This window comes from Chiloscyllium plagiosum, unplaced genomic scaffold, assembly GCF_037043375.1.
Source record: "Chiloscyllium plagiosum isolate Xiang-an unplaced genomic scaffold, Cpla_swu_hap1 HiC_scaffold_38, whole genome shotgun sequence".
NCBI lineage: Eukaryota > Metazoa > Chordata > Chondrichthyes > Orectolobiformes > Hemiscylliidae > Chiloscyllium > Chiloscyllium plagiosum.
Window position 1 is genome coordinate 30755643 of NW_028270176.1, and position 20245 is coordinate 30775887.

The window sequence follows — 20245 nt, forward strand, 5'->3', positions numbered from 1 at the left end:
TATATTACAGAGAACAGCAGTCCCTCTCTATATTACAGAGAACTGCAGTCTCTCTCTATATTACAGAGAACAGCCATCCCTCTCTATATTACTGAGAACAGCAGTCCCTCACTATGTTACTGAGAACAGCAGCCCCTCTCTATATTACCAAGAGCAGCACTCACCCTCCACATTAAAGAGAACAGCACCCCCTCTCTATATTATAGAGAACAGCAGCCCCTCTCCATATTACCAAGAGCAGCACTCACCCTCCACATTAAAGAGAACAGCACCCCCTCTCTATATTACAGAGAACAGCAGTCCCTCTCTATATTACAGAGAACTGCAGCCCCTCTCCATATTACAAATAGCAGCACTCACCCTCCACATTAAAGAGAACAAAACCCCCTCTCTATATTACTGAGAACAGCAGTCCCTCTCTATATTACTGAGAACAGCAGTCCCTCACTATGTTACTGAGAACAGCAGCCCCTCTCTATATGACCAAGAGCAGCACTCACCCTCCACATTAAAGAGAACAGCACCCCCTCTCTATTTTACGGAGAACAGCAGTCCCTCTCTATATTATAGAGAACCGCTGTCCCTCTCTATATTAGAGAGAACAGCAGTCCCTGTCTATATTACACAGAACAGCAGTCCCTCTCTATATTACAGAGTACAGCAGCCCCTCTGTCTATATTACACAGAACAGCAGTCCCTCTCTATATTACAGAGAACAGCAACCCCTCTCTATATTACAGAGAACTGCACTCTCTCTATATTACAGAGAACCGCAGTCCCTCTCTATATTATAGAGAACTGCACTCCCTCTCTATATTACAGAGAACAGCACTCCCTCTCTATATTACAGAGAACCGCACTCCCTCTCTATATTACAGAGAACAGGCAGTCACTCTCTATATTACAGAGAACAGGCAGTCACTCTCTATATTACAGAGAACAGCAGTCCCTCTCTATATTACAGAGAACAGCAGTCCCTCTCTATATTACAGAGAACAGCAGTCCCTTTCTATATAACAGAGAACAGCAGTCCCTCTCTATATTACAGAGAACAGCAGTCCCTCTCAATATTACAGAGAACAGCAGTCCCTCTCTATATTACAGAGAACTGCAGTCTCTCTCTATATTACAGAGAACAGCAACCCCTCTCTATATTACAGAGAACAGCAGTCTCTCTCTATTTTACAGAGAACAGCCGTCCCTCTCTATATTACAGAGAACAGCAGTCCCTCTCTACATTACAGAGAACTGCAGTCTCTCTCTACATTACAGAGAACCGCAGTCTCTCTCTACATTACAGAGAACCGCAGTCTCTCTCTATATTACAGAGAACAGTCCCTCTTTATATTACAGAGAACAGCAGTCCCTCTCTATATTACAGAGAACAGCAGTCCCTCTCTATATTACAGAGAACTGCAGTCTCTCTCTATATTACAGAGAACAGCCATCCCTCTCTATATTACTGAGAACAGCAGTCCCTCACTATGTTACTGAGAACAGCAGCCCCTCTCTATATTACCAAGAGCAGCACTCACCCTCCACATTAAAGAGAACAGCACCCCCTCTCTATATTATAGAGAACAGCAGCCCCTCTCCTTTTAACCAAGAGCAGCACTCACCCTCCACATTAAAGAGAACAGCACCCCCTCTCTATATTACAGAGAACAGCAGTCCCTCTCTATATTACAGAGAACTGCAGCCCCTCTCTATATTACTGAGAACAGCAGTCCCTCACTATGTTACTGAGAACAGCAGCCCCTCTCCATATTACCAAGAGCAACACTCACCCTCCACATTAAAGAGAGCAGCACCCCCTCTCTACATTACAGAGAACAGCAGTCCCTCTCTATATTACAGAGAACTGCAGCCCCTCTCTATATTACTGAGAACAGCAGTCCCTCACTATGTTACTGAGAACAGCAGTCCCTCTCTATATTACAGAGAACTGCAGCCCCTCTCCATATTACAAATAGCAGCACTCACCCTCCACATTAAAGAGAACAAAACCCCCTCTCTATATTACTGAGAACAGCAGTCCCTCTCTATATTACTGAGAACAGCAGTCCCTCACTATGTTACTGAGAACAGCAGCCCCTCTCTATATGACCAAGAGCAGCACTCACCCTCCACATTAAAGAGAACAGCACCCCCTCTCTATTTTACAGAGAACAGCAGTCCCTCTCTATATTATAGAGAACCGCTGTCCCTCTCTATATTAGAGAACCGCACTCCCTCTCTATATTACAGAGAACAGCAGTCCCTGTCTATATTACAGAGAACAGCAGCCCCTCTGTCTATATTACACAGAACAGCAGTCCCTCTCTATATTACAGAGAACAGCAACCCCTCTCTATATTACAGAGAACTGCACTCTCTCTATATTACAGAGAACCGCAGTCCCTCTCTATATTATAGAGAACAGTCCCTCTTTATATTACAGAGAACAGCAGCCCCTCTCTATATTACAGAGAACCGCACTCCCTCTCTATATTACAGAGAACAGTATTCCCTCTCTATATTACAGAGAACCGCACTCCCTCTCTATATTACAGAGAACAGGCAGTCACTCTCTATATTACAGAGAACAGCAGTCCCTCTCTATATTACAGAGAACAGCAGTCCCTCTCTATATTACAGAGAACTGCAGTCTCTCTCTATATTACAGAGAACAGCAACCCCTCTCTATATTACAGAGAACAGCAGTCTCTCTCTATATTACAGAGAACAGCCGCCCCTCTCTATATTACAGAGAACAGCAGTCCCTCTCTACATTACAGAGAACTGCAGTCTCTCTCTACATTACAGAGAACCGCAGTCTCTCTCTATATTACAGAGAACAGTCCCTCTTTATATTACAGAGAACAGCAGTCCCTCTCTATATTACAGAGAACAGCAGTCCCTCTCTATATTACAGAGAACAGCAGTCCCTCTCTATATTACAGAGAACTGCAGTCTCTCTCTATATTACAGAGAACAGCAACCCCTCTCTATATTACAGAGAACAGCAGTCTCTCTCTATATTACAGAGAACAGCCGTCCCTCTCTATATTACAGAGAACAGCAGTCCCTCTCTATATTACAGAGAACTGCAGTCTCTCTCTACATTACAGAGAACCGCAGTCTCTCTCTACATTACAGAGAACAGTCCCTCTTTATATTACAGAGAACAGCAGTCCCTCTCTATATTACAGAGAACTGCAGACTCTCTCTATATTACAGAGAACAGCAACCCCTCTCTATATTACAGAGAACAGCAGTCTCTCTCTATATTACAGAGAACTGCAGTCTCTCTCTATATTACAGAGAACAGCCGTCCCTCTCTATATTACAGAGAACAGCAACCCCTCTCTATATTACAGAGAACAGCAGTCTCTCTCTATATTACAGAGAACAGCCGTCCCTCTCTATATTACAGAGAACAGCAGTCCCTCTCTATATTACAGAGAACTGCAGTCCCTCTCTATATTACAGAGAACTGCAGTCTCTCTCTATATTACAGTGAACAGCAACCCCTCTCTATATTACAGAGAACAGCAGTCTCTCTCTATATTACAGAGAACAGCCGTCCCTCTCTATATTACGGAGAACAGCAGTCCCTCTCTATATTACAGAGAACTGCAGTCTCTCTCTACATTACAGAGAACCGCAGTCTCTCTCTACATTACAGAGAACAGTCCCTCTTTATATTACAGAGAACAGCAGTCCCTCTCTATATTACAGAGAACTGCAGACTCTCTCTATATTACAGAGAACAGCAACCCCTCTCTATATTACAGAGAACAGCAGTCTCTCTCTATATTACAGAGAACTGCAGTCTCTCTCTATATTACAGAGAACAGCCGTCCCTCTCTATATTACAGAGAACTGCAGTCTCTCTCTACATTACAGAGAACCGCAGTCTCTCTCTACATTACAGAGAACAGTCCCTCTTTGTATTACAGAGAACAGCAGTCCCTCTCTATATCATAGAGAACAGCAGCCCCTCTCTATTGTATGGAGAACAGCAGCCCCTCTCTATAGTACAGAGAAGAGCAGTTCCTGTGTATATTACAGAGACGATCAGTCCTATGTATATTGCAGAGAGTGGCAATCTCTGTTTTTATTAGAGAAAACAGCATTTCCTACGTCTGTTACCGAAAACAGTTGATGAAGGAGCAGCGCTCCGAAAGCTAGTGCTTCCAAGTAAACCTGTTGGTCTATAACCTGGTGCTGTGTGATTTTTAACCTTGTCCACCCCAGTCCAACACCGGCATTTCCATAAAATGGGTATTAATAACAACCTGGAAATCTCCCAATACTTTCTTGAGATGTGACACCACACAGATAATTATTATACTGGCAGCCTTCGGAGATCATCCAACTGCTATTTATGAGCAGCAGCATCAATTTGCATTTATATAGCACCTTTACATTTGAATGTAAGTCATCATTGCAAGTATTGACCATTGTGTTTATTGAGCTCACTCCATCATTACCATAAAGCCACACCCTCTCATCATTAAGCCCCTCATCAAGGGGAGAGGTTTCTTCCTGCCTACCTTATCGAGAAACCATTTTTACATCTCAATCATGTCCCTCTCCTCTGCTCCAAGGAAAACAGCCCCAGTTTGTCCATTTGCTCTTGATCACTAAAGTTCTCCAGCCTGGACAGTGTCCTGTTCAATCATCCTCTACACTCTCTCCAGTATAATCCTGTAAGGTGGATTCCAGAACTGCAGACAAACGTCTACTCGTGGGCAAAGGAAAGTCTTAGGCAGTCCCGGGAGGTGTTAGTTTTTCACATGGGAAGTCCTCAAGATCTGTACACAGCCACCCAAAAGGCTGATAGAGTCAAATTTCATTGTCCATAAATAGAAGGGGGAAATGATGGGGATTGGGGCAGTGACGTGGAGTTGAGGATTCCTCACTGTGTCCAAACATACTGTCAGCCTATCATCGGGTTATGTCACAGAAGATGCCACTGTATTCCATAAGGGAGACACTCAGAGAGAGAGAGGGGGAGAGAGAGAAAGAGGGCTTTGGAAGTGAAAGGATACCGAGGGCTGGGAGAAAGAGCCCGGTGTTACAGGAAGGCAGAGATTGTGGTCAGTAGCAGGAATGGTGTGGGTTATGGGGTTAAACACAGATAAGCCCGTAGAGGGATGGAAACATGCACCATAGGGTATAGGAGCAGATGTGGGGCCATTCAGCCCATCGAGTCTGCTCCACCATTCAGTGAGATCCCAGCTGATCGAATCATCCTCATCTCCACCCTGCTGTCTTTTCCCCATGACCTTCAATTCCTCTTACTGATTAAAAAAAATCTGTCTATCTCAGCCTTGGATGTACTCAATGACCCAGCCTCCACAGTCCTCTGCAGTAAAGAATTCCACAGATTCACTCCCATCGGAGTGAAGTATTTCCGCTTCACATCTGATTTCAATTGGCCACCCCTTATTCTGAGATCGTTCACCTTGGTCCAAGACTGTCCCACCAGGGGAAACACCCGCTCCCCATCTCCTCAGACCAGTCCGCTAAAGGTTCTTCTGCGTTTCAGTAAGGTCGCCTCTCGTTCCCCTAAACTCCAGTCAGGCTCCTGAGGAGAAAGTGAGGGCTGCAGAGGCTGGAGATCAGAGTCGAGAGTGTGGTGTTGGAAAAGCACAGCAGGTCAGGCAGCTTCCGAGGAGCAGGAGAATCGACATTTCCGGCATAAGCCGGAATCTGAGGAAGAGCCAGTGTACGGTGCACAAGTAAACAAAGCATGATTTGGTGACAGGATACCGGCCTCTCCTGTCCTCGGATGCTGCCTGATTGGCTGTGCTTTTCCAGCACCACACTATTTGACTCCAATGAGCACTGATCCAGTCTCCTTCAACAGCTCCACATAAGACAGTGCCTGATGAAGGGTTTTTTTTGCCCAAATTGTCGATTTTCCTGCTTCTCGGATGTTGTTGTGCTTTTCCGGCACCACTCTATCTAGTCCCAGTACCAGCCCAGTGAACCTTCTCTGGATGGTCTCCACAGTCTTTCCTCAGATGAGAGGAGAAATAATAAATTGGAAAAGTGTCTTGTGCCTGTCCAATCTGTCCTACACAACTGTGATCCTAGTGCATCTCACAATGTAGGCTGCTATGACTCAGTGGTTAACACTGCTGCCTCACTGCGCCTGGCTTCGATTGCAGCCTTGGGTGACCGTCTGTGTGGAGTTTACACCTTCCTCCCCCTGTGTCTGTGTAAATATCTGCTGGGTACTCTGGTTTTCTACACTCCAGGGATGTGTGTTCTCCATGGTGACACTTCTGCCAATCAGAGCTCACGTTCAACCAGTTTGGTTCTCTCCTCTCATACAATACAAATTTTGGATTCCACGCCCAACTGTGAATTGATGCTCTCCAAAAGTGTCCTAACAAGTGGTAGCTGAAAAATCCTTATAATTGAGTCTAGAGCCCCCATAAAGTCTGATTGTCTCAGGTCAAACATTCAAGGAAATCTCCTGCTTATTACAACGGACTCCCCCTCCATCTTCCGGTGCTATCATGGAGTCCTACAGCGCGGAAACAGACCCTTCGTCCCACCCAGACCAAGCCGACACTAACCCAAACTAAACCAGTCCCACCTGCCTGGTCCTGGCCCAGCTCCCTCCAACCCTGTCCTGTTCATGTCCTTATCCAAATATCTTTTGTAACGTTGTAACTGTGTCCCCACATCCCCCACTTCCTCAGGATGGTCATTTCACACATGAACCACCCTCTGTATAAAAAATTTGCCCCTCATGTCCTTTTAAAATCTTTCTCCTCTCCCCTTACACCTATGGCCCTCTAGTTTTGAACTCCCCCACCACTCGGGAAAAGACACCTACCGTTCACCTTATTTATGTCCCTCATGATTTTATAAACATCTATAATGTCACCCCTTGGGGTAAGTGCAGGTACAGTTATAACATTTAAAAGGCATCTGGATGTAGGTTTGCTCACTGAGCTGGAAGGTTCATTTCCAGACGTTTTGTCACTCTACTAGGTGACATCTTCAGTGGGCCACAGGCGAAGCAATGCTGAAAATTCCTGCTTTCTATTTATACGTTTGGGTTTCTTTGGGTTGGTGATGTCATTTCCTGTGGTGATGTCATTTCCTTAAATTAAGTCACTTCCTGTTCATTTTCTCAGGGGGTGATAGATGGGGTCTATCTCGATGTGTTTGTTGATAGAGTTTTGGTTGGAATGTCATGCTTCTAGGAATTCTCGTGCATGTCTCTGTTTGGCTTGTCCTAGGATGGATGTGTTGTCCCAGTAGAAGTGGTGTCCTTCCTTATCTGTATGTAAGGATACTATGTGGTTATGATGGGGTTACAAGGACGGAGCAGTGCAATCTGTGGTTCTGGGTGGGATGCTCTTCAGAAGGTTGGTGCTGGCTCGATGGGCAGGCTAGCCTTTATCTGAAGCAGGGATTCTATGATCCCTCCTGAGACAATGTGATCTGGCATAAGAGGGTGGAAAATGCAATACAAATCCCACAAAAATTCAGCTGAATGGTTACCTTATGGGGCAGCATTATTGGAGTCCACCATAATCAGTCTATGTGAGGTCAGTGGAGCTGGATTTCTGGAGTGACTCGGGGTAATAGCAGCCAGTCAATGGCTATCCAGGGTTACAGGGTTACTGCAGACAAACAGGAGGCTGGAAGAACACAGCAAATTATCACGGCAAAGCACAGCAATCCAGGCTCACTGTGTGTGTGTGTGTGTGGTGTGTGTGGTGTGTATGTGTGTTGTGTGTGTGTGTGGTGTGTGTGAGTGTTTGTATCTGTGTGAGTGTGAGTGTGTATGTGTGTGGTGTGTGTGTTGTGTGTGTGTTTGTATCTGTGTGTGTGAGTGTGCGTGTTGTGTGATGTGTGTGTGGTGTGTGTGATGTGTGCGTGGTGTGTGTGTTGTGTGTTATGTGTGTGCTGTGTGTGTGTGGTGTGTTGTGTGTTGTGTGTTGTGTATTGTGTGGTGTGTGTGTATGTGTGTGCGTTGTGTGTATGTTGTGTGTTGTGTGGTGTGTATGTATGTGTTGCGTGTTGTGTGTGTTATGTGTTGTGTGTGTTATAGATTAGATTACATTAGATTACATTACAGTGTGGAAACAGGCCCTTCGGCCCAACAAGTCCACACCGACCCGTTGAAGCACAACCCACCCATACCCCTACATTTACCCCTTACCTAACACTACGGGCAATTTAGCGTGGCCAATTCACCTGACCCTGCACATCTTTGGACTGTGGGAGGAAACCGGAGCACCCGGAGAAAACCCACACAGATATGGGGAGAATGTGCAAACTCCACACAGTCAGTCGCCTGAGGCGGGAATTGAACCCGGGTCTCTGGCGCTGTGAGGCAGCAGTGCTAACCACTGTGCCGCCCACGGTGTGTATGTGTTGTGTGTGTATGTGTGTGTGTTGTGTGGTGTGTGTATGTGTGTGTGTTGTGTGGTGTGTATGTGTGTGTGGTGTGGTGTGTGTTGTGTGGTGTGTGTTGTATGTGGTGTGTGTTGTGTGTGTTGTGTGTTGTGTTGTGTGTGTGTTGTGTGTTGTGTGTGTGTTATGTGTTGTGTGTGTGTTATGTGTTGTGTGTGTGTTATGTGTTGTGTGTGTGTATGTGTGTGTTGTGTTGTGTGGTGTGTGTGTATGTGTTGTGTGGTGTGTGTGTATGTGTTGTGTGGTGTGTGTATGTCTTGTGTGGTGTGTTATCTGTTGTGTGTATTATGTGTGTTATGTGTTGTGTGTGTGTATGTGTTGTGTGTGTGTTATGTGTTGTGTATGTGTTGTGTGTGTATTATGTGTTGTGTGTGTGTTATGTGTTGTGTGTATGTGTTGTGTGTTGTGTGTGTATGTGTGTGTTGTGTGGTGTGTGTGTATGTGGTGTGTGTGTATGTGTTGTGTGGTGTGTGTGTATGTGGTGTGTGTGTATGTGTTGTGTGGTGTGTGTGTATGTGTGTGTGTGTGTTGTGTGTTGTCTGTGTGTGTGTGTGTGTGTATGTGTGTGTGTGTTGCGTGTTGTCTGTGTGTGTGTGTCCCAGTGTGTCTGAGGCGATGTGTTAAATCTGACTCCTGTCTTCTTTTCTATCAACCAGAAGAAGCAAACACCACCTTAAATGGCCTTGAGTGTTACGTGTGCCCATCGGCTTTGAGCCGAACTTGTGATAATCCCATGGAAACGGTGAAATGTGTTGGGACACAGACCCGGTGCTTGCACTCCTCTGTCACGTGTAAGTCTTACATTTTATTCCAAGAACTATGGCCCAATCGAAGCATAGAAAATAGAAGCCATTCAGCCCTTCAAGCCTGTTCCTGCAGTCAATATGATCCTGGCTGATCATCCGACTGAGTCCCTCTTTCTCACGTTGGTCCCTTTAGCCTTAACAACTATATTTGCTTCCTTCTTGTAAACGTTCAATGTTTTGGCTTCAGCCCCTCTCTGTGGCAAAGAATTCCACAGGGCCCTCACCCTCTGGCTAAAGACATTTTTCCTCATCCCAGTCGGAAATGGTATTGTTGCACTATAACCTCCCAGGTTATGGAATCCCTGGTCATTGGGAATACCCTTCCTGTGTTTACCATGTGTGGTCCTATTGCAATTTTATAGGTTTCTATGAAATTCCACCCACAAACCCCCCCCCCCCCCGCCCCTCCCACATTCTTTTAAAGTACTTCCAAATACTACCCTCATAATCTTATCAGGAATTTTAATTTTACAGAGTTTCAGAAGTAGATTAGATTAGATTAGAATACTTACAGTGTGGAAACAGGCCCTTCAGCCCAACAAGTCCACACCGACCCGCCGAAGAGCAACCCACCCAGACCCATTCCCCTACATTTACCCCTTCACCTAACACTAGGGGCAATTCAGTATGGCCAATTCACCAAACCTGCACATCTTTGAACTGTGGAAGGAAACTGGAGCACTCGGAGGAAGCCTATGTGATGCGGAGAGAATGTGCAACCTCCACACAGACACAGGTAGGTAGAGAGCAAGATTTGTTCCAAAGTAAGAAATTTACAAATGGATATGGATAGGTGAGGTGACTCAGTGTTTAGCACAGCTGAGTCACAGCGCTGATGACTGGGGTTCAATTCCAGCCTCAGGCGACTGTCTGTCTGTGTGGAGTTTGCGCATTCTCCTCCTGTCTTCATTGGTTTCCTCCGGGTGCTTCGGTTTCCTCCCACAGGCCAAAGATGAGCAGGTTAGGGTGGATTGGCCATGGGAAATTGTTCCATTGTGTCCAGGGATGTGCAGGTTAGCGAGGATTGGCCGTGGGAAATTGTCCCATAGTGCCCAGGGTTGTGTAGGTTAGGGTGGATTGGCCACACTAAATTGTTCCATAGTGTCCAGGGATGTGCAGGTTAGGGTGGATTGGCCATGCTAAATTGTTCCATAGTGTCCAGGGATGTGCAGGTTAGCATGGATTGGCCTTCCTAAATTGTCCCATAGTGCCCAGGGATGTGCAGGTTAGGGTGGATTGGCATTGCTAAATTGTCCAATGGTGTTCAGGGATGTGCAGGTTATGGTGGATTGGCCATGCTAAATTGTTCCATAGTGCCCAGGGATGTGCAGGTTAGGGTGGATTGGCCATGCGAAATTGTCCCATAGTGCCCAGGGATGTGCAGGTTAGGGTGGATTGGCCATGCTAAATTGTTCCATAGTGTCCAGGGATGTGCAGGTTAGCATGGATTGGCCTTCCTAAATTGTCCCATAGTGCCCAGGGATGTGCAGGTTAGGGTGGATTGGCATTGCTAAATTGTCCAATGGTGTCCAGGGATGTGCAGGTTATGGTGGATTGGCCATGCTAAATTGTTCCATAGTGCCCAGGGATGTGCAGGTTAGGGTGGATTGGCCATGCTAAATTGTACCATAGGATCCAGGGATGTGCAGGTTAGGGTGGATTGGCCATGGGAAATGCAGGGTTCTAGGAAAAGGGTGAGAGAGGTTGGGTGGAATGCTGTTCGGAGGGTAGGTGTGGACTCAGGCTAAATGGTCCAAAACATGGCAGATGGAGTGTGGAAACTCACGCAGGCACGGGGAGAATGTACAAACTCCCCACAGGGGGTCGCCCGAGCCAGGAATCGAGCCCAGGTCCCAGGCGCTGTGCGGCAGCAGTGCTAACCACAGAGCCACCGTGCCATCCTGGTTTCTATGGTCCACCTGGTTGTATCTACACTGAGCTATCCTTTGATTTGAAATTCTGCCCGATCACACAGTAATCTAATAAGTTGGAATGGTAAAAGCAAATTTCAGGCCCTTCCTACTTTATAGTTCCACAAACCAGGCAACAACATTGAAAATCTACCCTCTAAAACCTCAGTGCCTTCCTGTTGTCCAGAGTTATTCTAATTCAGTTTGTTGCACGTGTATCTTTAACTCTTGGTGTGAACAATGCTACTCCATGATCAAGCAAGCTGGACTGAATAAAGCAATCTCAATTGTCAGTTTTAAAACCAGGATAGCCTTACTTGTAGAATTTTAATGTGATGTTCCTGTATTGCGGTGTTTCTCTGGGATTGATGTGAAGAGAGGGACTCACATACACACACTCTGAAAGAAAACTGTTAGAGATTCACTGCATGAGCACCTCTAGTTTCATCCAGTGGGAGGTTATCTAGTTTGGTCAGAGGAATAGAATGGTGGGAGACAAACTTCAGATGCAGAGGTATGTGAGTGCCTGGTGCACGAAACACAAAAAGCTAGTATATAGGTGCAGCAGGTAATAAGGAAGGCAAATGGGATTTAGCGCTAACAGAATCAGATATAAAAGTATGCAACCAACTTTGGTCTCCTTACTTGACGAGGGGTGCAGTTTTGTTGGAGGCAGTTCAGAGGAGATCCACCAGATTGATCCCGGAGACTAGGGATTGTTTTATATTCTTGACGGGAGAGAATTGATGGGCTGAAGGGCCTTTTCCTGTGGTGCATGATTCTAATGTCCAACAATTTAGGATCGAACGTTAAGAGGTAGCCAGGATGAGGATGTGCCGGTGTTGGACTGGGGAGGACAAAGTTAAAAATCACACAACATTGAAGAGTGTGGTGCTGGAAAAGCGCAGCAGGTCAGGCAGCATCCAAGGAACAGGAGAATCGACATTTCGGGCATAAGCCCTTCATCAGGAATGCATGAAACATCGACTGTCCTGCTTCTCGGATGCTGCCTGAGCTGTTGTGCTTTTCCAGCACCACACTCTTCAACGTTGTGTGATTTTTAACTTTGTCGTCCCCAGTCCAACACCAGCACCTCCTCATCATGGCTGCAGTCCTCACTTACCCCTTCATAAAAGTCACACAACACCAGGTTATAGTCCAACAGATTTATTTGGAAATATAGCTATTAATTACAAATTACAAATGAGAATAGCAGTCCCTGTCTTCAGTACAGAGACCATCAGTCCTGTGTATATTACAGAGACCGTCAGTCCTGTGTATATTATAGAGACCATCAGTCCTGTGTATATTACAGAGACCGTCAGTTCTGTGTATATTACAGAGACTGTCAGTCCTGTGTATATTACAGAGACCATCAGTCCTGTGTATATTACAGAGACTGTCAGTCCTGTGTATATTACAGAGACCGTCAGTCCTGTGTATATTACAGAGACCATCAGTCCTGTGTATATTACAGAGACTGTCAGTCCTGTGTATATTACAGAGACCATCAGTCCTGTGTATATTATAGAGACCGTCAGTCCTGTGTATATTACAGTGACCGTCAGTCCTGTGTATATTACAGAGACTGTCAGTCCTGTGTATACTACAGAGACTGTCAGTCCTGTGTATACTACAGAGACTGTCAGTCCTGTGTATACTACAGAGACTGTCAGTCCTGTGTATATTACAGAGACCGTCAGTCCTGTGTATATTACAGAGACCATCAGTCCTGTGTCTATTTCAGAGACTGTCAGTCCTGTGTATATTACAGAGACTGTCAGTCCTGTGTATATTATAGAGACCGTCAGTCCTGTGTATATTACAGAGACCATCAGTCCTGTATATACTACAGAGACCATCAGTCCTGTGTCTATTTCAGAGACTGTCAGGCCTGTGTATATTACAGAGACCATCAGTCCTGTGTATATTATAGAGACCGTCAGTCCTGTGTATATTACAGAGACCATCAATCCTGTATATACTACAGAGACTGTCAATCCTGTGAATATTAGAGACCATCAGTCCTGTGTCTCTTACAGAGACCGTCAGTCCTGTGTATACTACAGAGACTGTCAATCCTGTGTATATTACAGAGACCGTCAGTCCTGTGTATATTAGAGAGGACATCAGTCCTGTGTATATTACAGAGACCGTCAGTCCTGTGAAAATTATAGAGACCGTCAGTCCTGTGTATAATACAGAGACCATCAGTCCTGTTTATATTACAGAGACTGTCAGTCCTGTTTATATTACAGAGACTGTCAGTCCTGTTTATATTACAGAGACCGTCAGTCCTGTGTATATTATAGAGACTGTCAGTCCTGTGTATATTACAGAGACCATCAGTCCTGTGTATACTACAGAGACTGTCAGTCCTGTGTATATTACAGAGACCATCAGTCCTGTGTATATTACAGAGACCGTCAGTCCTGTGTATATTATAGAGACGTCAGGGCTAATGCCCGAAACGTCGATTCTCCTGTTCCCTAGATGCTGCCTGACCTGCTGCGCTTTTCCAGCAACACATTTCCATCTCTGATCTCCAGCATCTGCAGACCACACTTTCTCCTCTATATTACAGAGACCATCAGTCCTGTGTATATTACAGAGACAGTCAGTCCTGTGTATATTACAGAGACAGTCAGTCCTGTGTATATTACAGAGACCGTCAGTCCTGTATGTATTACAGAGACCGTAAGTCCTGTGTATATTATAGAGACCATCAGTCCTGTGTATATTACAGAGACTGTTAGTCCTGTGTATATTCCAGAGACCACCAGTCCTGTGTATATTCCAGAGACCACCAGTCCTGTGTATATTCCAGAGACCATCAGTCCTGTGTATATTACAGAGACCATCAATCCTGTGTATATTGCAGAGACTGTCAGTCCTGTGTATATTACAGAGACCATAAGTCCTGTGTATATTACAGAGACCATCAGTCCTGTGTATATTACAGAGACTGTCAGTCCTGTGTATATTACAGAGACTGTCAGTCCTGTGTATATTACAGAGACTGTCAGTCCTGTGTATATTACAGAGACTGTCAGTCCTGTGTATATTACAGAGACTGTCAGTCCTGTGTATATTATAGAGACTGTCAGTCCTGTGTATATTACAGAGACCGTCAGTCCTGTGTATACTACAGAGACCATCAGTCCTGTGTATATTACAGAGACCGTCAGTCCTGTGTATATTGCAGATATTGTCAGTCCTGTGTATATTACAGAGACCACCAGTCCTGTGTATATTACGGAGACCATCAGTCCTGTGTATATTACAGAGACTGTTAGTCCTGTGTATATTACAGAGACCGTCAGTCCTGTGTATACTACAGAGACCAGCAGTCCTGTGTATATTATAGAGACAGTCAGTCCTGTGTATATTATAGAGACCATCAGTCCTGAGTATATTACAGAGACCATCAGTCCTGTGTCTATTACAGAGACCGTCAGTCCTGGGTATAATACAGAGACCGTCAGTGCTGTGTATATTACAGAGACTGTCAGTCCTGTGTATATTACAGAGACCATCAGTCCTGTGTACATTACAGAGACCGTCAGTGCTGTGTATATTACAGAGACCATCAGTCCTGTGTACATTACAGAGACCGTCAGTGCTGTGTATATTACAGAGACCATCAGTCCTGTGTATATTACAGAGACCGTCGGTCCTGTGTATACTACAGAGACTGTCAGTCCTGTGTATATTACAGAGACCATCAGTCCTGTGTATAATACAGAGACCGTCAGTGCTGTGTATATTACAGAGACCATCAGTCCTGTGTATATTACAGAGACCGTCTGTCCTGTCTACATTACAGAGACCGTCAGTGCTGTGCGTATTTCAGAGACCATCAGTCCTGTGAATATTACAGAGACCATCTGTCCTGTGTACATTACAGAGACCGTCAGTGCTGTGCGTATTTCAGAGACCATCAGTCCTGTGAATATTACAGAGACCATCTGTCCTGTGTACATTACAGAGACCGTCAGTGCTGTGCGTATTTCAGAGACCATCAGTCCTGTGAATATTACAGAGACCATCTGTCCTGTGTACATTACAGAGACCGTCAGTGCTGTGTATATTACAGAGACCATCAGTCCTGTGTATATTACAGAGACCGTCTGTCCTGTCTACATTACAGAGACCGTCAGTGCTGTGCGTATTTCAGAGACCATCAGTCCTGTGTATATTACAGAGACCGTCTGTCCTGTCTACATTACAGAGACCGTCAGTGCTGTGCGTATTTCAGAGACCATCAGTCCTGTGAATATTACAGAGACCATCAGTCCTGTGTACTGTAAATTACAGAAGACAGCGATCTCTGTTTTCATTTGAGAAAACAGCATTCCCCACGTATGTTACAGGACACGGCTACCTGCCGAAGGGGCAGCACTCTGAAAGCTAGTGCTTCCAAATGGCCCCGTTGGACTATATCCTGGTGTTGGGTGATTTTTAACAATAAACAGCAGGAGATCGCAGTGTATCTGTGCTGTGACTAACCACCAGCCTGACCCTCCTATTTCCAGACAGAGGACAGTACAACGTCACCATTAAAGGCTGTGCCTCTGAGAGCATGTGTGCAGCCTCGGATTTGCTGAGGGACTACGGCGTGGTGATGGGCCCAGACCTCTCCTGCTGCACGGAGAGTGGGTGTAACGGCGAGCGAGCGGCGTCAGAGACCCCCACGACGCAACCCACGACGACAAACAGCGAGCCGGCTCTTCGACCGGGTGAGGTGCTCCTCGCCGTATTTGCAGCCACGCAGTGCCTTCTCCGACCCTGACACGTCCGGGGTCTCGTGGGATAGAACCTGGAGGACGGAGAACCCGGAACCTGCTTCATCTTTCAGCTGAGTGGCAGCTGAATATTACCCAGAGTAGTCCAGACCCCAGCACTAACTGACATGGAGCACACGTTCCCCTCTACAAACCCCTCTCACCACTCATCATTTCATTAACAAACAACAGCAGTAGGCCATTCGGCCTTTCGATCCTGTTCCTCCATTCAATAAGGTCATGGCTGATCTGCTTGTAACTTCAACTCCACGTTTCTGTGTGTTCCGCTTACTTTCCACACCCTCCTCCCACCTACCACTGCCTCAAATATCTTTAAAGATTCCACACTCACTGCATTTTGAGGAACGGAATTCCAAAATCCCACAACCTTCAAAGAGAAAAACAATGTTTCCCCATCTGTGTTTCAAACTTTTAAAATATGACGCCCTCATTCTAGGTTCTGCCACGAGAAGAAATGTCCTTTCAATACCCAAGTCCCCTGAGGATCTTATATGTTTCACTTGATAGGATAGTGAAGGTGGCGTTTGGTATGCTTTCCTTTATTGGTCAGAGTATTGAGTACAGGAGTTGGGAGGTCATGTTGCAGCTGTACAGGACATTGGTTAGGCCACTGTTGGAATATTGCGTGCAATTCTGGTCTCCTTCCTATCGGAAAGATGTTGTGAAACCCGAAAGGGTTCAGAAAAGATTTACAAGGATGTTGCCAGGGTTGGTGGATCTGAGCGACAGGGAGAGGCTGAACAGGCTGCGGCTGTTTTCCCTGGAGCGTCGGAGGCTGAGGGGTGACCTTATAGAGGTTTACAAAATTATGAGGGGTATGGATAGAGTAAATAGGCAAAGTCTTTTCCCTGGGATGGGAGAGTCCAGAACTAGAGGGGCATAGGTTTAGGGTGAGAGGGGAAAGATATAAAAGAGACCTAAGGGGAAACCTTTTCACACAGAGGGTGGTACGTGTATGGAATGAGCTGCCAGAGGAAGTGGTGGAGGCTGGTACAATTACAACATTTAAAAAGCATTTGGATGGGTATATGAATAGGAAGGGTTTGGAGGGATATGGGCCAAGTGCTGGCAGGTGGGACTAAATTGGGTTGGGATATCTGGTCAGCATGGATGGGTTGGGCCGAAGGGTCTGTTTCCGTGCTGTCCATCTCTATGACTCGATGACTCTATTTCAGTCACCTTTGACTCTAGTCTGTCCAACCTTTTCTGCAAAGATAATCCTTAACAATTCAGTGCGCATCTCTATTTGTACTGTCTCACAGTCACTTGTATTAGCTGCGAGTAACTGTGTTGGAATGATTCACTCCCCTGAACACCATTCAGCTCCGTCTCAAACCCCTCAAATCTCCACCCATCTTCCAAATCCCCCATTTCTTCCAACCTTTCCTGCTCCTGCCAGAATGACACTTTCACCCCTCTTAAAACCATTCCCTTGTTGATCTTCATTTGGCAGTGTCATCTTATTGGTATAGACTCCTTGGTTTGCAATGCTGGAGACACAGCTTCCTGCTGGGTGTACATGACACGATAAACCAGTTTGTCACGGACCCACCTGCCTGCCTTCAGAAAATGCAAAAACAATCGACTGACTTTATGTGAAGGCTCTGCTCCAGCTGGCGGGAGAGATGTGTTACTGTGTGGGGGTGGCGGGGGGGGAGTGGGTGGCATGCCGACCCTCTGATAGTGCAGCACTCCCTAAGCACGAACCCTCCGACAGTGCGGCACTCCCTCAGCACTGACCCTCCGACAGTGCGGCACTCCCTCTGCACTGACCCTCCGACAGTGCGGCACTCCCTCAGCACTGACCCTCTGACAGTGCGGCACTCCCTCAGCACTGACCCTCCGACAGTGCGGCACTCCCTCAGCACTGACCCTCCGACAGTGCGGCACTCCCTCAGCACTGACCCTCCGACAGTGCGGCACTCCCTCAGCACTGACCATCTGACAGTGTGGCGCTCCCTCAGCACTGACTCTCCAACAGTGCGACGCTCCCTCAGCACTGACCCTCCGACAATGAGGCAGGGTCAACACTGGGATCAGGGAGATGTGGATTCCCAGGGAGAGTCAGCACTGGGATCAGGGAGTGGGGATTCCCACTGAGGGTCAGCACTGGGATCAGGGAGTAGGGATTCCCAGGGAGGGTCAGCACTGGGATCAGGGAATGGGAATCCCCAGGGAGAGTCAGCACTGGGATCAGGGAGTGGGGATTTCCAGGGAGGGTCAGCACTGGGATCAGGGAGTGGGGATTTCCAGGGAGGGTCAGCACTGGGATCAGGGAGTGGGGATTCCAACTGAGGGTCAGCACTGGGATCTGGGAGATGTGGATTACCGGGGAGAGTCAGCACTGGGATCGGGGAGTGGGGATTCCCACTGAGGGTCAGCACTGGGATCAGGGAGTGGGGATTCCCAGGGAGGGTCAGCACTGGGATCAGGTATTGGGGTTTCCATGGTGGGTCAGCACTGGAATCAGGGAGTGGGGATTCCCAGGGAGGGTCAGCACTGGGTTCAGGGAGTGGGGATTCCCAGGGAGGGTCAGCACTGGGATCAGGGGGTGGGGATTCCAACTGAGGGTCAGCACTGGGATCAGGGAGATGTGGATTACCGGGGAGAGTCAGCACTGGGATCGGGGAGTGGGGATTCCCACTGAGGGTCAGCACTGGGATCAGGGAGTGGGGATTCCCAGGAAGGGTCAGCACTGGAATCAGGGAGGTGTGGATTCCCACTGAGGGTCAGCACTGGGATCAGGGAGTGGGGATTCCCAGGGAGGGTCAGCACTGGGATCAGGTATTGGGGATTCCCAGGGAGGGTCAGCACTGGGATCAGGGAATGGGAATCCCCAGGGGGATCAGCACTGGGATCAGGGAGTGGGGATTCCCACTGAGGGTCAGCACTGGGATCAGGGAGTGGGGATTCCCAGGGAGGGTCGGCACTGGGATCAGGTATTGGGGATTCCCACTGAGGGTCAGCACTGGAATCAGGGAGTGGGGATTCCCAAGGAGATTCGGCACTGGGATCAGGGTGTGGGGATTCCCAGGGAGGGTCAGCACTGGGATCAGGGAGTGGGGATTCCCAGGGAGGGTCAGCACTGGGATCAGGGAGTGGGGATTCCAACTGAGGATCAGCACTGGGATCAAGGAGATGTGGATTACCGGGGAGAGTCAGCACTGGGATCGGGGAGTGGGGATTCCCACTGAGGGTCAGCACTGGGATCAGGGAGTGGGGATTCCCAGGGAGGGTCGGCACTGGGATCAGGGAGTGGGGATTCCCAGGGGGGGTCAGCACTGGGATCAGGGAATGGGGATTCCCAGGGAGGGTCAGCACTGGGATCAGGGAGTTGGGATTCCCAGGGGGGATCAGCACTGGGATCAGGGAGTGGGGATTCCCAGGAAGGGTCAGCACTGAGATCAGGGAGTGGGGTTCCCACTGAGGGCCTGCACTGGGATCAAGGATATGTGGATTCCCACTGAGGGTCAGCACTGGGATAAGGGAGTGGGGATTCCTAGGGAGGGTCAGCACTGGGATCGGGGAGTGGGGATTCCCACTGAGGGTCAGCACTGGGATCGGGGAGTGCGGATTCCCACTGAGGGTCAGCACTGGGATCGGGGAGTGGGGATTCCCAGGGGGGGTCAGCACTGGGATCAGGGAGATGTGGTATTTGCTGTGCCTGAGCCTCTCATTGCTGCAGTTCCCTTGGAGCATTTGGAAAAGGCGCAGAGATGGTTCCTGACGATAAAACATTGGCACATTTTGGTTCAATTTATTACTTTTTCTGTTGACTTTTCTTCCAGTCTGTGAACTGAAGTGTTTATGAAACAGCGAGAATTTCCAAAGACTGGTGGCAAGATTCAATCTGAGAGCACGCTCCTTGTAAAATGGTTCTGCATATATGCACTAATCACTGATCCCACACAATAGGTACCTGGCTCTTTGAGAGCCCTCTCTAGTTGGTTCCATCCCCTCCCTTGTCTTTCTCTGTGGAAAGGAATCTGGCCTTGTTGTTGGTCACAACTCTTGCCAATTCCCCTGATCAGTGTTATTTCCTCGTTTACAGATCTTGCAACACTTTTTGTAACTTGTTTGTTGTTTGTTGTTGGACCGGGTTGGACTGTGTCCTGCTATGTTAGAGCTGAAAAATGTGTTGCTGGAAAAGCGCAGCAGGTCAGGCAGCATCAAAGGAGCAGGAGAATCGATGTTTCGGGCATAAGCCCTTCTTCAGGTTTATGCCCGAAACGTCGATTCTCCTGCTCCTTTGATGCTGCCTGACCTGTTGTGCTTTTCCAGCAACACATTTTTA

The 20245-nt window shown here is 47.3% G+C and overlaps 1 protein-coding gene across 1 annotated transcript in view; it reads left to right on the top strand.

Moving 5' to 3' along the window:
* LOC122544267 (uncharacterized) overlaps positions 1-17498 on the top strand; it is an 85318-nt gene extending 67820 nt beyond the window's left edge. Inside the window, exons 20-21 of the mRNA XM_087980856.1 lie at positions 9087-9221; positions 15682-17498. Of these exons, the coding sequence (XP_087836982.1) occupies positions 9087-9221; positions 15682-15938 (392 nt within the window). The 3' untranslated portion in view covers positions 15939-17498. The remainder of the gene's footprint in view (positions 1-9086; positions 9222-15681) is intronic.
* Positions 17499-20245: the final 2747 nt, after the last annotated feature.